The following is a 13,807-nucleotide window of genomic DNA, read 5'->3' on the forward strand; positions in this document are numbered from 1 at the left end:
ATTTGCTGAAGTGACACAACCCCTTTAAGAGTCACCTAAACAGCTCCCCCTACCGTCACATACCATAACAGCTATACTTTCCCCCATGTTCCCATGACAGCGCCGCCTGCCCTCCATTACCCTCACGGACCCCGAGTCGCCCCTAGCAACAACAGCCAGCCCCGTCCTCCAATCAGTGCCGCAGACGGAGTCGACGTCACTTCCGGCGGCTGTAGCAGGGCTAGGCTGTGAGGATCCGTCCGGAGGAAGCGGGGCGGCCATCTTGGATGGTATAGTAGTAGCGGCACGGAGGGGGCAGAGCGCTGTAGCTTGGGGCGGAGAAGATAGCACACATTGCCCCCCTCCAAATGTCCATAGGAGCCCGGGGAGCGAGGAGGGGGCCGTATACCAGGACAGCGCCCGTGAGCCCGCCCCCCGTGTGCGGCGCGGAGAGCCCGTGAGCCTCGCCCCGGTGACAGTACATCTCACTCGGGGCCTGTGGGACCGGAGGGTGCGGAGTCTGTGTGCACAGAGGAGAATGGAGGAGACCGCAGTGTGATAGCATGTACCCCCGGGAGCCTGCGGAGAAGAGCGGACTGTAACCACTAGACCCCCGCACCGTCCCCCCGGCCTCCTCACGTCACAGGGTGATCAGAAGGGACCCCGCCATGTCCACCCGAACCCCCCTGCCCACGGTGAATGAACGGGACACCGAGAACGTAAGTGACTTCATCATCCAGACTGCCCCCCCCCCTCCCAATGTCCTGATGGTTCAGCCCATTACCCTATAATATAGCAGTGTGGAGACATGTGGACATCGGGCGATACATAGTGTGTACAGGAAGGGCTCTGCTACATGGAGACCCTGCTCCTCCACTGTATGTCTGAGGAGGCCTGGGCATCAGATCGTCTGTCTAATGTCACGTCTGTCTAATGTCACGTCTGTCTATCTTCTTTTTCTTGCTAGCTCTTTTTCTCTTCCTTGCTCCCTCCCTCTCTTTGCTCATATACACTGTAATATAATTAAATTGCACTTAAATACCCTATTTTCCATTACAATGAAGGCAGTGGTCTCCGTGGCGGTTGTCTTCCTCGGCGGCGTTTGTCTTCCTCGGCGGAGGCTGTCTCGCTGGCGGTGGTTGTCTTCCTCAGCGGCGGTTGTCTCGCTGGTGGCGGTTGTCTCGCTGGCGGCGGTTGCCTTCCTCGGCGGAGGCTGTCTCGCTGGCGGCGGTTGCCTTCCTCGGCGGAGGCTGTCTCGCTGGCGGCGGTTGCCTTCCTCGGCGGAGGCTGTCTCGCTGGCGGCGGTTGCCTTCCTCGGCGGAGGCTGTCTCGCTGGCGGCGGTTGCCTTCCTCGGCGGAGGCTGTCTCGCTGGCGGCGGTTGCCTTCCTCGGCGGAGGCGGTTGAAGGTGGTTGCCTCGTCGTCGGCGGGCCTGCTTCCCCGAGTCTCATTGTCTGTAGTGATTTGTTTTCTAGGATCAGTCACAATGTTCCTAATCTTGCGCACAGTATATGTAACAATGTCTCGCTTTCGGTTGTAAAGACTCTTTTACATTCAGAGGTATTTGCTATAGTCCTGCTGGAAATGTCAGCGGATGCTTGTGCTGTATTCCATGAGGACAGAGATTTGGGGCCGTATTCTGTGCACTGACACGACCCCATCAGATAAGAAGATTTCTGTATTGTACTAGGTGGGGGGTTTCACTTGCGGCACTGACATTTTTGATTAAAAGGCTCATGTGCTGGAGGTCAAGTGTTACGTTGACGGCAAGAATAGAGCTGCAAGTACTGAAACTGACAGAACCGCCAAATGTGAACATGGCATAAGCCCTATTCAGGTGAATGTGACTGAATATGATGGGGCCTCGGACAGATGTGAACATAGATCTTCCAAAGCTGACAGCTATTGCCCCCGCCCCAAATACATGCATGCTCGGGGGCAAGAGAGGAAAGCTCTGGCAGCCGCTTATCTCCAGCCAGAATTGGGCATTAAAAACTTGACCTTGCCCAATCATTCTTCGCTTCTTGGAGGCTTCTTTATCAGGTAATCTCAGACAATCAGCGATGTTCCCAAAGGAGGTCTGCTATGAGTTGCTGGAGGCGGGCTGGCCGTAGACCCTACAGGGAAGTTTTCTGGTGAGCTGATGCCCAGGGGGGCCCGCCCGTGGTCTCCTCACTGGCGTCGTACAGGTACATAATGATCCGATGCTCCCGGCAGTAATTAATTCCGGGAACATCAGGTTCTCTTGTATCTGGCCGGTGGCGCAGATGCTTTTCTGAATTCAATTGCATGGCTGTGCTCGAGGCGGTGATCCAACTTAATATGGCTGCAGGGCATGGGAAGTCCATAGCTCCCTGCCCCGATGATCACCCTCATGAGCCCCAGGCCACAATATGAGGCACTGTACCAATGGCATAGGGATGCGGGCAGGAAAAAGGACTGTGGTCTGAGATGGTGACTTGGAACGGCACTCAGGTGTTTTATTTTCTTCTTTCCTCGGCCACTTGGGGAACATGCAGCTGGGGGAGCTATAGAAGTCATTACTAGGGGAAGTCAATGCAACATGGTGCTGTGGCCCGCATCTTGCCTCCTAAGCCCCCTGCTCCATATCATACTTGGAGACAATTGGAGGAGGACAGAACGTGGCCGTTATTAATGCCTGATGAAGGAGCTGTTTGTCCCCGAAACGCGTAGACCTGGAATAAAAAATTGTTACTGTTTTACCGATACTAATCTGGTCCCGCGTCTTCTGCATCAGCGCCGGGAAAAGGTCCTGTCATTCTTCCTTTCTACCACTATTAATGCCCACCGCAGAAGGACAGCTGCTGGGGCAGTATATTGTGCTGACCCCATCTACTTGTGATGACCCACCTTCTGCCAATTCGGATCCGCCTACCACATGGGGCCAAGTCATGTGACCTGGCTTTCCGTTAACTGCCCAGGTATCTATCAGGTGAATAGTGTATTGAGGAGCAGCACATTTACAGTATATACAGAACCACTAGCTGCAGCAGCATCTCATCATTATGTGTCGGTGTAGATGCAGATCTGTGTGTTTTCTTCTTTATTTATTTTTTATTTTATACCAAACTCTATGAACAACATGACAACATCACCTAGAGACAGGAGGCCATTTCCCAACATTGCCTAGAGACAGGCAGCCATGTAAATACATGCAGTGATGTAGTCGCTGTAATGACCACAATAAAAAGAACGATTCCATCACTTGTCCTATTTATGTATCACATGGATGTTTCCTAATATGATTTCTTATTATATAAGCAATTAAATTAAATTAAAAACAAACTGGAACACCCCTTTAAGCCTTTAAGTGCGTGGCTAGTCGGTCTAATTTTGTGGTATATTATTAAGGCCGCTACGTCTGGTTGATGTACGGTTGTCGAAACCTCAGTTTTATGTAGATGGCCACCGTCTGATCTGTAATAATAATTGTGATTTATTTCGGATTTGTGTTCCTGTAATTACAGTTTACCACAGACAATCTTATTTTCCAAGTTATCATTCGTGGTGTGCTCAGGATTATGGGCCGTTCGGACATTGTCTCGCTAACTTATTGGACCCATGTCCAGGCAGCGCCGCCGACTCATTTTGTGGCGTCTCCTTAAAATGTCTAAATTACAATTTATATGGATCTCTTCCTGGAACTGTTTGGCATCTGCTCAGCTGCCAGTGTGTTTTCTGGTCTTTTAATTGATGATCCTTCTATTCCTACATCTGTACACAAATAAAGTACGTTCCTTGGCCGCTTCCTTTGGACGATTGCGTATTTACTAGACCATTTAACCTGTCAGCTGGACCAGTCTCCTTCAGATGAGTGCATCTAGATTGGCTTCAAAAGTGTTCACTGAATGGCATAAGTTTCAGAAGTGGCTTACACTTAGGGTACTTTCACACCAGCGTTTTTCTTTTTCGGCACTGAGTTCCGTCAAAAGGGCTCCATGCCGGAAAAGAACTGATCAGTTTTATCCTAATGCATTCTGAATGGAGTGTAATCCGTTCAGGATGCATCAGTTCAGTCATTTTGACTGATCAGGACGGAGATAAAACTGCAACCTGCTACGGTTTTATCTCCGGCCCAAAAAACGGAAGACTTGCCTGAATGCCGGATTCAGCATTTTTTTCCCCATAGGAATGTATTATTGCCGGATCCGGCATTCAAAATACCGCAATGCCAGATCCGTCCTTCTGGAATTTTTCTGACTGATCAGGCATTTTTAAGACTGATTAGGATCCCCCCCCCCCACACACACACGCACTTTCTGAGGAGCCAGGGCTCTCCCCCTGATCCCCTTGGCTTTACTGATTTGGCTAAGAAGAACAACCACGTTAGGTTGAGTTTCTAAACCTGGAGTGGATTATAAAGTAGAGAGTAACCTTCCTATATAATTTCCCTCCCTCTCTGCGCTTCACCTGTTTCGGGAGGGGGAGGGGCGACAGAAGAGGACCCCAGGGGTTGTCAACTCCAATGCTGGTCAAACCCATTAAGCCAAAACTGGGTGTAGAGTCAGAAAGGAGGGGTAATTATAAAGGACCGTTACTATCTCGCTTCTTTTTTTAAATCCACCCCCAGTCCGTGAAAACCAGGCCTGCCGAGTACACGGCGCCATTTGTTGTTATGACGCTGTGCGCTTTGTGCCACTGTGCAGTAATACACTCGTCTGATCTATATGAGCGTATTACTGTACAGCGGCGGCGGGATAAGGCACATGGCGTCATAGCAACCAATGACGCCATGCACTAGGCAGGCCGGGTTTTTTACGGACCATGGTCAGCGTAAATCCACGTATGTGTGAATGCGGCCTAAGGCTTCTTCCATGTGTGTCAAAGAAAGCCGTCAGAGACCAGCCTGCCGTGGTTCTCCGGATCAGACATAGCCAGATAGGACCACGTGCCCACCGGACCAAATGACTATAATAGGATGCTGTGGGGACGAGCAGTTTGTCGTCCACCTATGTACAAAATGCAATGGTTATGGCTGCGTCTCCTGTTAACTGTTGAAGAGTCCTGTAAAAACGGTCTCTGCATGTTGAATCTGTCAGACGACTCCGCTGATGTCTGCAGAGCTCGTTATGGGGATGGCAGTTTTTTTCCTGTATGATAATTAGCAGAAGAGAGAAAAGGAAAAGACCCTGTGACTTTGCATGGCGAGGAGTGGATCTGCTGTAGGATCTCTGGTTACAAAGCCCCTGTCCTCTGAGCTGGCTGTCAGGAAATGCGTCAGTGCTTTGTGGGGAGAGCCCGGCAGATGACGATGTCAGTTATGCAGCCCACAGACTGGAGGCTCTGCTTTGTTTCCGAACCGTATGCTATACACAGGCAGTCGCTCTGCAGATAGCAAGGGCTGGACGGGCTGCCCTTGCTGTCCAGACGGCTTGCTTTTCACAAAGGGGTGGAGATCAGGCACCTGTTTGCATACAGGTTTTTATTTTGGGGGGGGGGGGGGGGGGGTTGCAAAGGGAGTGTTTTTCAGAGTTTTGAGCAGTATAGGTAGGGCAACATGGTCACTTGTAACCAGGATCACAGTGTCACTAGCAGTGAATGTGGTCACAGAACTACATGACGTGGTACGACCGTGACATATGGGGGGGATCCAAAGCTGCTGGATTTTTTATCCCAGGAGTAAACGTTCCAGCATAGAGATCAGCATAAGGCCACTTTCACACGTCAGTGAATCGCATACGTCTGCTGTCTGTGATCCCCATGTATCCATTGCCTTTAGGCCTCATGCACCTGGCCGTATCCATTTTTGCGATCCGTAAATCAAGGATACCGGCCGTGAGTTTTTCCCTTCCGCAGGTCCCACAGTCTGTCTGAAATGCCTATCCTTGTCCGCAAAACGGAGAAGAACGGGACATGTTCTATTTTTTTCTGGCAGGGCCGCAGACGGACTTACAGATGCAGACTGCACATGGTGTGCTGCCTGCATCTTTTGCGGCTCCTTAAAATAAATGGGTCCGCATCCGAGCCGCAAAAAATGCGGGATTGATTCGGATGTAAACTATGGTTGTGTGCATGAGGCCTTATTTCACACACCAGTCGCTTTTCACAGTCCATGGTGACACTGCCGAAGCATACTCTGCTTTTGTCCGTGATTACGGATCCCTCACACAGTCGATGGGCCAACTAAATCCACGGATGCAACACGGATGATATCCGTGTTTGGTCTGCGGTTTTCACTGACCCCTGGTAGAATATGCTCTGTAAATTATGGAAACTTTTAGCTTAGCAGCAAACATGGAATACGGATGACGCACACACGGAAAGCAAAATACTGACGCACGTGACCACGCATGGATCCTTCACGGGAATCTTCATAAAACTACTGACCCTCTTGTCATGGATGTCATCACGAACATGTTTACCACTGAGACTCCCTTGTGACATCTTAGCGGGGTTATTTTTGAGTGTTGCAAAAGCTTTATTACATATGACTCGCCTCCATATTGCACAATGAAAAAAAGACAAAAGTCACACATTTTTGGAGACGCAGCTTTGTGTCTGGCGGCTTGTAGCCCTAGCATAAAAGATACTTAAGTGCCATGTGACAGCGTCCCGGATTTGTGCAGTAAGATGAATGATCTGCGGCAGAATCTGTCGCAGAATTCGCTGCATAAATCGTCACGCTGTGTCTTTTAAAATCTGAACCACAGAACTCTCCAGATCTATAGATGCGATTTGGTAAAATCTCCTCAACTTTTCCGTGTCTGTAAATCATTGGCTTTGTGTGTCTCTTGGGAACTTGCCGTTAAAGGAGTTGTCCTATGTGGCCAGGCACGCGGGCCGGCGCTATGCAGTTTCCGTTAACTCACTTTGTATTGAACGTAACTCCCGGAAGCACCAATGGGAGTTGTGAACACAGTGGCGCGCCGGCCAACTCGCCAGTTTCTGTAAGCCCAACCATCTAGGACGGGCGCCTTGTCCCATTCTGCAGTTTTTTTCCAGTTTTAGGTGGAAATGGACCGCTTAAAGTACTGTTCAGCACTTACCTGGAAAATCCCGGGCTTCAGTTCTGGTTCTTCTGGGATCTGCTTACCTAGCTGCAGCAGCGATTACGTCACATCATCAACAGGTGGCTGTTGCAGTCAATTACTGGCCTCTTCTGTGCACCGCTGAGACCAGTAATTGCAACAGTAACTCGTTTTCAATGTGACGTCACCACTGCAGCCCTCTGGGAGAACCAAAGCCGGTGGCACAGGGTCTACTAGTCAGTATTTTTTTATTTATTTGTTTTGCAGGTGGATCCCCTCTGTTCTCCAGTTTAGGCTACTTTCACACTAGCGTTCTGCTGTCCGCTCGTGAGCTCCGTTTGAAGGGGCTCACGAGCGGAGCAGAACGCTTCCGTCCAGCCCTGATGCAGTCTGAATGGATGCGGATCCGCTCAGACTGCATCAGTCTGGCGGCGTTCAGCCTCCGCTCCGCACGGCCAGGCGGACAGCTGAACGCTGCTTGCAGCGTTCAGCTGTCCGCCTGGCCGTGCGGAGGCGTGCGGATCCGTCCAGACTTACAATGTAAGTCAATGGGGACGGATCCGTTTGAAGAGGACACCATATGGCTCAATCTTCAAGCGGATCCGTCCCCCATTGACTTTACATTGAAAGTCTGAACGGATCCGCTCAGGCTACTTTCGCACTTAGAAATTTTTCTAAGTTATTAATGCTCAGAACGTTCAGAACGGATCCGATCAAGCGCAAGTGTGAAAGTAGCCACTCTGCCAACCCCTTTAAGGGCATGTTAGACTGGATGATTTTTGGGTCAATTATCAGGAACAAGCATTCCTAGGTACTCTCGTTCCCCATAATTGGCCTGTATAATTATTCCACTGATCAGTCGATAAATGAGCAAACGCTCGGCTTATTTGCCTTTGTTATCCGGATGAAAGATGCATGGCTATTGGCAGCACGTCGCCCTGTGCCACAGACGGTCATTATAGCTGAATGGGCGCTCCCTTTGCATCGGCTGGTGTAATAGGCCGATGCCAACGAGCGCAGGTCGACGCTTCTCCTACCGGAGCATCAGGCTGTCTAATAGGGCCCTTACATGTGGGTTTTGCTACACATTCTATTTTTCATTAAGTTAGGCGCAATCCATGGCAAAATACGGAAAGAAAAAGTTCATTATATATATTTGTTCTCTCTATGTATGGCTTTTCAGTGCGCCCTGCAGCAGTGTGAATGTGGCCTTACAGTATACTTTACAGCCCCTCAGGTGTACAGACCCCTGTCTGGTGTTTCCACTTCTCACGGCATTTCTGCGGACGTCTGTGTAGAGTATCCCACTCATCCACAGGATGTGATAACACATTTAGATGGATGACACAGGAAATCTGCCTCTGGCGTCACTCCCTGCAGCGCCGTATACGACTCCTGATGTGTCCCAGCTCTTCCTGTTGATCAGTCGTAAATACGGGCGTCGTTTCCTTCAGCGCAGATCTATACTTTTATTCCAGAGAAGCAGAAGAAGAAAGTTTGATTGTTAAAGGTCTTAAGTAAACGTGCTAAGTAGTTACAGATGTCTCCTTAAGGCCTCATGCACACGACCGTTGTTTTGGTTCGCATCCGAGCCGCAGTTTTTGCAGCTCGGGTGCGGACCCATTCGCTTCAATGGGGCCGCAAAAGATGCTGACAGCACTCCGTGTGCTGTCCGCATCCGTTGCTCCGTTCCGTGGTCTGTAAAAAAAACTATAACCTGTCCTATTCTTGTCCGTTTTGCGGACAAGAATAAGCAGTTATATCAATGGCTGTCCGTGCCGTTCTGCAAATAGCGGAACGGACACGGCCGCCATCCGTGTTTTGTGTAGAACACAAAACACAACAGTCGTGTGCATGAGGCCTTATTGGAAGAAATAATGAGGGAGGTTTTCATAACCCCGTGACACCAAAAAGTTCCAAAAGTTTTGCACAAGCACCATTTGGCTCAAAATGATGCGACTTTTTGACCCTTCTCGCCACTCGTTAAGTCTGAGAGGGCCTAAGCTGGCCAACCAGTTTGCCGTTGCTTACGCCAGCCTCCTGGTACAGGTAATGCTTGAAGCCTGTCCAGCTGCCGTACCCTTCCGATTGGAGAGCATAGACCAGCATAGATGCTCCCGAAATAATAAAGGGGTTGTCCGGTTTCCAGTATTGATGACCTCTCTTCAGGATAGGCCCCCACTAGGTGATCAGCAGGGGGTCCGACACTCGTTGCAATCAACTGTTTGGGTGTATGTCTATCACCAGAAGTTAGCGGCAGAACCACACTGCAGGAATGCTGCAGTGCCAGCTGATCGACGTGGGTGCGGGGTGGAGAACTCCGCCAATCAACCAGAGATGGCCTATCCTGAGGATAGTTCATCAATCAGTAAAAGCAGGAAACCCCTTACATTCATCATTTGTTTAAATTGAGCATTTTTAGCTCCTCTCTTTGCTGTCAGTGAATGAAAACATTCTTCTTTACCCTCATAAGCTGAAAAACCAATGCAGACCTATAAGTGCAGGTTCTGTCAAAAATGTATATCAGTGTTTTTTTTATTTTTGCAGTAAAATGAACACCATGACTGAAATCCAGTGGTCCTCATTATAGTCACTGGGGTCTGTTGGCAGCTTGGATTCCGTTTACCTGTCTCTGGGATGCAGGGGCCGCAGCGCTGGCTCCATTCACGCAACATATCGGGCTGCACCACAACTAATAGTAGTGCAACGTGTGTGAATCAACCTGGATCAGCGCTGCAGCCCCTTCATTCTCCGCAACGGACCTTCCGCAGAAGTTGGACCCCCCCCCACCGATCATATGTAATGGCATTTCCTATTGATGTGCTATGACTTTATCAGATGGAAATGCCCCTTTGGTAGGAAGACCTACCTGGCCTATGTGTGTAGACGCTGGAGTTGGAGCACCCAAACTAATTTTTTATTTTTTTCCTTCTCGTTACAGCACACGTCCCATGGAGACACCCGGCAAGATGTGCCACCCCGCTCTGCCCGCTCTGGAGCCCGAAACAGGAACTCGATAGCGTCCTGTGCCGACGAGCAGCCGCACATTGGAAACTACAGGCTTCTAAAAACAATCGGCAAAGGAAACTTTGCAAAAGTCAAACTCGCTCGGCACATCCTGACTGGCAGAGAGGTAAGCGCCCGTTTGCCGTTCTCCCCCGATGCGGGGTGTTACGTAAGCGGAGTGCATGCATATTTCAACGTTGGCGCGCACTGGAATGCTATGAGAGCCTGCCTATCGTTCGGAGACCTCATTGTGTATTCACTGCAGCGCTCCGCTGTAAATCTGGCTTTGTGCGCTCCAGTACACAATGAGCTTGTTTGCAGTAAAAGGTCACTGGAAGACTCTTTATGCAGAGATATCTTAGAACTTTGCATTTGCTTTACGCTGGATACACTTATTAGAATATTATAAAGAAAAAGAGGCAATTGATGCTTTTCTGTGACTCTATGAATATACGCATCTGGCAGGGTATGTTTGGAGAGGGGTTTCACGTCTGGTTGCTCACTTTCTTGCAGATCATTCACATTTATGTTCTGTGTTCCCAGTGGTCTTTTTTTTTTTTTTTTTTTTTTCTCTCTCCCTCTCCAAAAGTGGGTTAGATCCAGAGTGGAGACAAGGAAAACCTTTTGAAAGTCACATTGCTGATTTTATCTAATGTATGAACGCTGTCAGGATCTCCCACTGGAGTAACAGGGAAACTCTAATGCTACATTTACTTGTGCCTCGGAGGCCGCTCTATTTTTCCCATCCAAGCAGTGTTCATTGTTCTTTCCGTTTATGACAGAAATCATGAAAACGCATGCTTAAAGGCAACCTGTCGCCTGGATTTTAGGTATAGAGCTGAGGAGATGGGCTGCTAGATCGCCGCTAGCACATCCGCAATGCCCAGTCCCCATAGCTCTGTGTGCTGTGTTTCTGGAGCCCAGCCACGCCCACTGTGAAGGAGCCCAGCACTCCCCCTCATTCTCCGAATCTCCTCCTTGCTCCCCGACGTCACAAAGCTAGAGCGCCGCAATCTCGCGATGCGCCAGCTAGCACATGCGCAGTGTCGGCATAGTGTTCCTTCCCTGTCCTGGTATCAGCCTCAGGGAACGAACTGCGCATGCGCTAGCTCGCTCATCGCGTGATTACAGCGCTCGACCTTTGGGAGCAAGGAGAAGATTCGGAGGATGGTGGGCGGTGCTGGGCTCCTTCACAGTGGGCGGTGCTGGGCTCCTTCACAGTGGGCGGTGCTGGGCTCCTTCACAGTGGGCGGTGCTGGGCTCCTTCACAGTGGGCGGTGCTGGGCTCCTTCACAGTGGGCGGTGCTGGGCTCCTTCACAGTGGGCGGTGCTGGGCTCCTTCACAGTGGGCGGTGCTGGGCTCCTTCACAGTGGGCGGTGCTGGGCTCCTTCACAGTGGGCGGTGCTGGGCTCCTTCACAGTGGGCGGTGCTGGGCTCCTTCACAGTGGGCGGTGCTGGGCTCCTTCACAGTGGGCGGTGCTGGGCTCCTTCACAGTGGGCGGTGCTGGGCTCCTTCACAGTGGGCGCTGCTGGGCTCCTTCACAGTGGGCGCTGCTGGGCTCCTTCACAGTGGGCGCTGCTGGGCTCCTTCACAGTGGGCGCTGCTGGGCTCCTTCACAGTGGGCGCTGCTGGGCTCCTTCACAGTGGGCGCTGCTGGGCTCCTTCACAGTGGGCGCTGCTGGGCTCCTTCACAGTGGGCGCTGCTGGGCTCCTTCACAGTGGGCGCTGCTGGGCTCCTTCACAGTGGGCGCTGCTGGGCTCCTTCACAGTGGGCGCTGCTGGGCTCCTTCACAGTGGGCGCTGCTGGGCTCCTTCACAGTGGGCGCTGCTGGGCTCCTTCACAGTGGGCGCTGCTGGGCTCCTTCACAGTGGGCGCTGCTGGGCTCCTTCACAGTGGGCGCTGCTGGGCTCCTTCACAGTGGGCGCTGCTGGGCTCCTTCACAGTGGGCGCTGCTGGGCTCCTTCACAGTGGGCGCTGCTGGGCTCCTTCACAGTGGGCGCTGCTGGGCTCCTTCACAGTGGGCGCTGCTGGGCTCCTTCACAGTGGGCGCTGCTGGGCTCCTTCACAGTGGGCGCTGCTGGGCTCCTTCACAGTGGGCGCTGCTGGGCTCCTTCACAGTGGGCGCTGCTGGGCTCCTTCACAGTGGGCGCTGCTGGGCTCCTTCACAGTGGGCGCTGCTGGGCTCCTTCACAGTGGGCGCTGCTGGGCTCCTTCACAGTGGGCGCTGCTGGGCTCCTTCACAGTGGGCGCTGCTGGGCTCCTTCACAGTGGGCGCTGCTGGGCTCCTTCACAGTGGGCGCTGCTGGGCTCCTTCACAGTGGGCGCTGCTGGGCTCCTTCACAGTGGGCGCTGCTGGGCTCCTTCACAGTGGGCGCTGCTGGGCTCCTTCACAGTGGGCGCTGCTGGGCTCCTTCACAGTGGGCGCTGCTGGGCTCCTTCACAGTGGGCGGTGCTGGGCTCCTTCACAGTGGGCGGTGCTGGGCTCCTTCACAGTGGGCGGTGCTGGGCTCCTTCACAGTGGGCGGTGCTGGGCTCCTTCACAGTGGGCGGTGCTGGGCTCCTTCACAGTGGGCGGTGCTGGGCTCCTTCACAGTGGGCGGTGCTGGGCTCCTTCACAGTGGGCGGTGCTGGGCTCCTTCACAGTGGGCGGTGCTGGGCTCCTTCACAGTGGGCGGTGATCTAGCAGCCCATGTCTTCAGCTCTATACCCAAAATCCAGGTGATAGGTTCCCTTTAAGTTTTTTTAAATATTTTTACCCACTAGATAAATGTCCCTAGTCTGATCCCATCCACAATTGTACTATAATTATAGCTGCAAATCTGCTCTACCTAAATTACTAATTTGCTGGTGCTCAGTTCCAGCCCCCGAGGATTCCATCCACACGCTTCCGGCCCCCTCTGGATTGGAAACATCCCATCTGACATCACTTGCACCACTGCATCCATTTGCTGTCCTCAGTGGTAACTTGTCCCTGAACGCCATGTGACAACTGAGCCTCTGCTACACATATTAATATATTAAAGGACATCAGCAGTTTTGTACCTATGACACTGGCTGACCTGTTACATGTGCGCTCGGCAGCTGAAGGCATCTGTGTTGGTCCCATGTTCATATGTGCCCGCATTGCTGAGAAACATGATGTTTTATTAAATGCAAATGAGCCTCTAGGAGCAACGGGGGCGTCACAGAGAACGGAGCCTGCAACTTCTACGTCCACTCCACTTTGACAGGTCCAAGCGTTATGTCGTCTTCACTGTCTGGCCCTGTCAAAGTGATACATTATAACTTCATTTTTCTCAGCAATGCGGGCACATATGAACATGGGACCAACACGAAGATGCCTTCACCTGCCAAGCGCACATGTAACAGGTCAGACAGTGTCATAGGTACAAAACTGCTGACAGATGCCCTTTAGAGAGGACCTTTCACTGGTCTTGACATTACAATATAAGTACCTGGCACTGTAGAGCCTATTGAGGAGATGTGATATCCCTTTTTTTTTTCTTTCTGATGGGCCTCTCCTTTCCCCTGCTGTGCCCCCCCCCCCCCCCCCCATTTCTGGTTTTCTGCCATGTATGCTAATCCATACCATCGGTACAGGGAGGAGGAGACCGCCATGTTTCTCAAGGTGCATCTCCTTTCCCTGGCTGTGAGCTGGCCAATCACAGTGGAGCGCGTCACAGCCAGGGAGAAGGAGATGTCCCCTTCTTGCACCAAGTCTGTCAGTTTGCAAAACCATGGATTTGTGTTGTGCCAAGCCTGGATGGAATAATTCCTGTTTGGTTGCAAATGTCACTTTCTCTAGGTACAGTGGGTAATCGGCTGGGCGCA

General features: G+C 51.6%; 1 protein-coding gene across 7 annotated transcripts in view; it reads left to right on the plus strand.

Moving 5' to 3' along the window:
• The first annotated feature begins 228 nt into the window (after window positions 1–228).
• Window positions 229–13,807, plus strand: part of MARK3 (microtubule affinity regulating kinase 3) — an 88,380-nt gene continuing 74,801 nt past the window's right edge. For 5 of the 7 annotated variants that reach the window (XM_044272207.1, XM_044272203.1, XM_044272205.1 and 2 more), the window contains exons 1-2: window positions 231–698; window positions 9,909–10,100. In XM_044272207.1, the coding sequence (XP_044128142.1) occupies window positions 648–698; window positions 9,909–10,100 (243 nt within the window). In that variant the 5' untranslated portion in view covers window positions 231–647. Of the gene's footprint in view, window positions 699–9,908; window positions 10,101–13,807 lie in introns of all 7 variants that reach the window. The other 2 variants (XM_044272209.1, XM_044272210.1) reach the window with 1 other exon arrangement.

This window comes from Bufo gargarizans, chromosome 11 (genome assembly GCF_014858855.1).
Source record: "Bufo gargarizans isolate SCDJY-AF-19 chromosome 11, ASM1485885v1, whole genome shotgun sequence".
Lineage (NCBI taxonomy): Eukaryota > Metazoa > Chordata > Amphibia > Anura > Bufonidae > Bufo > Bufo gargarizans.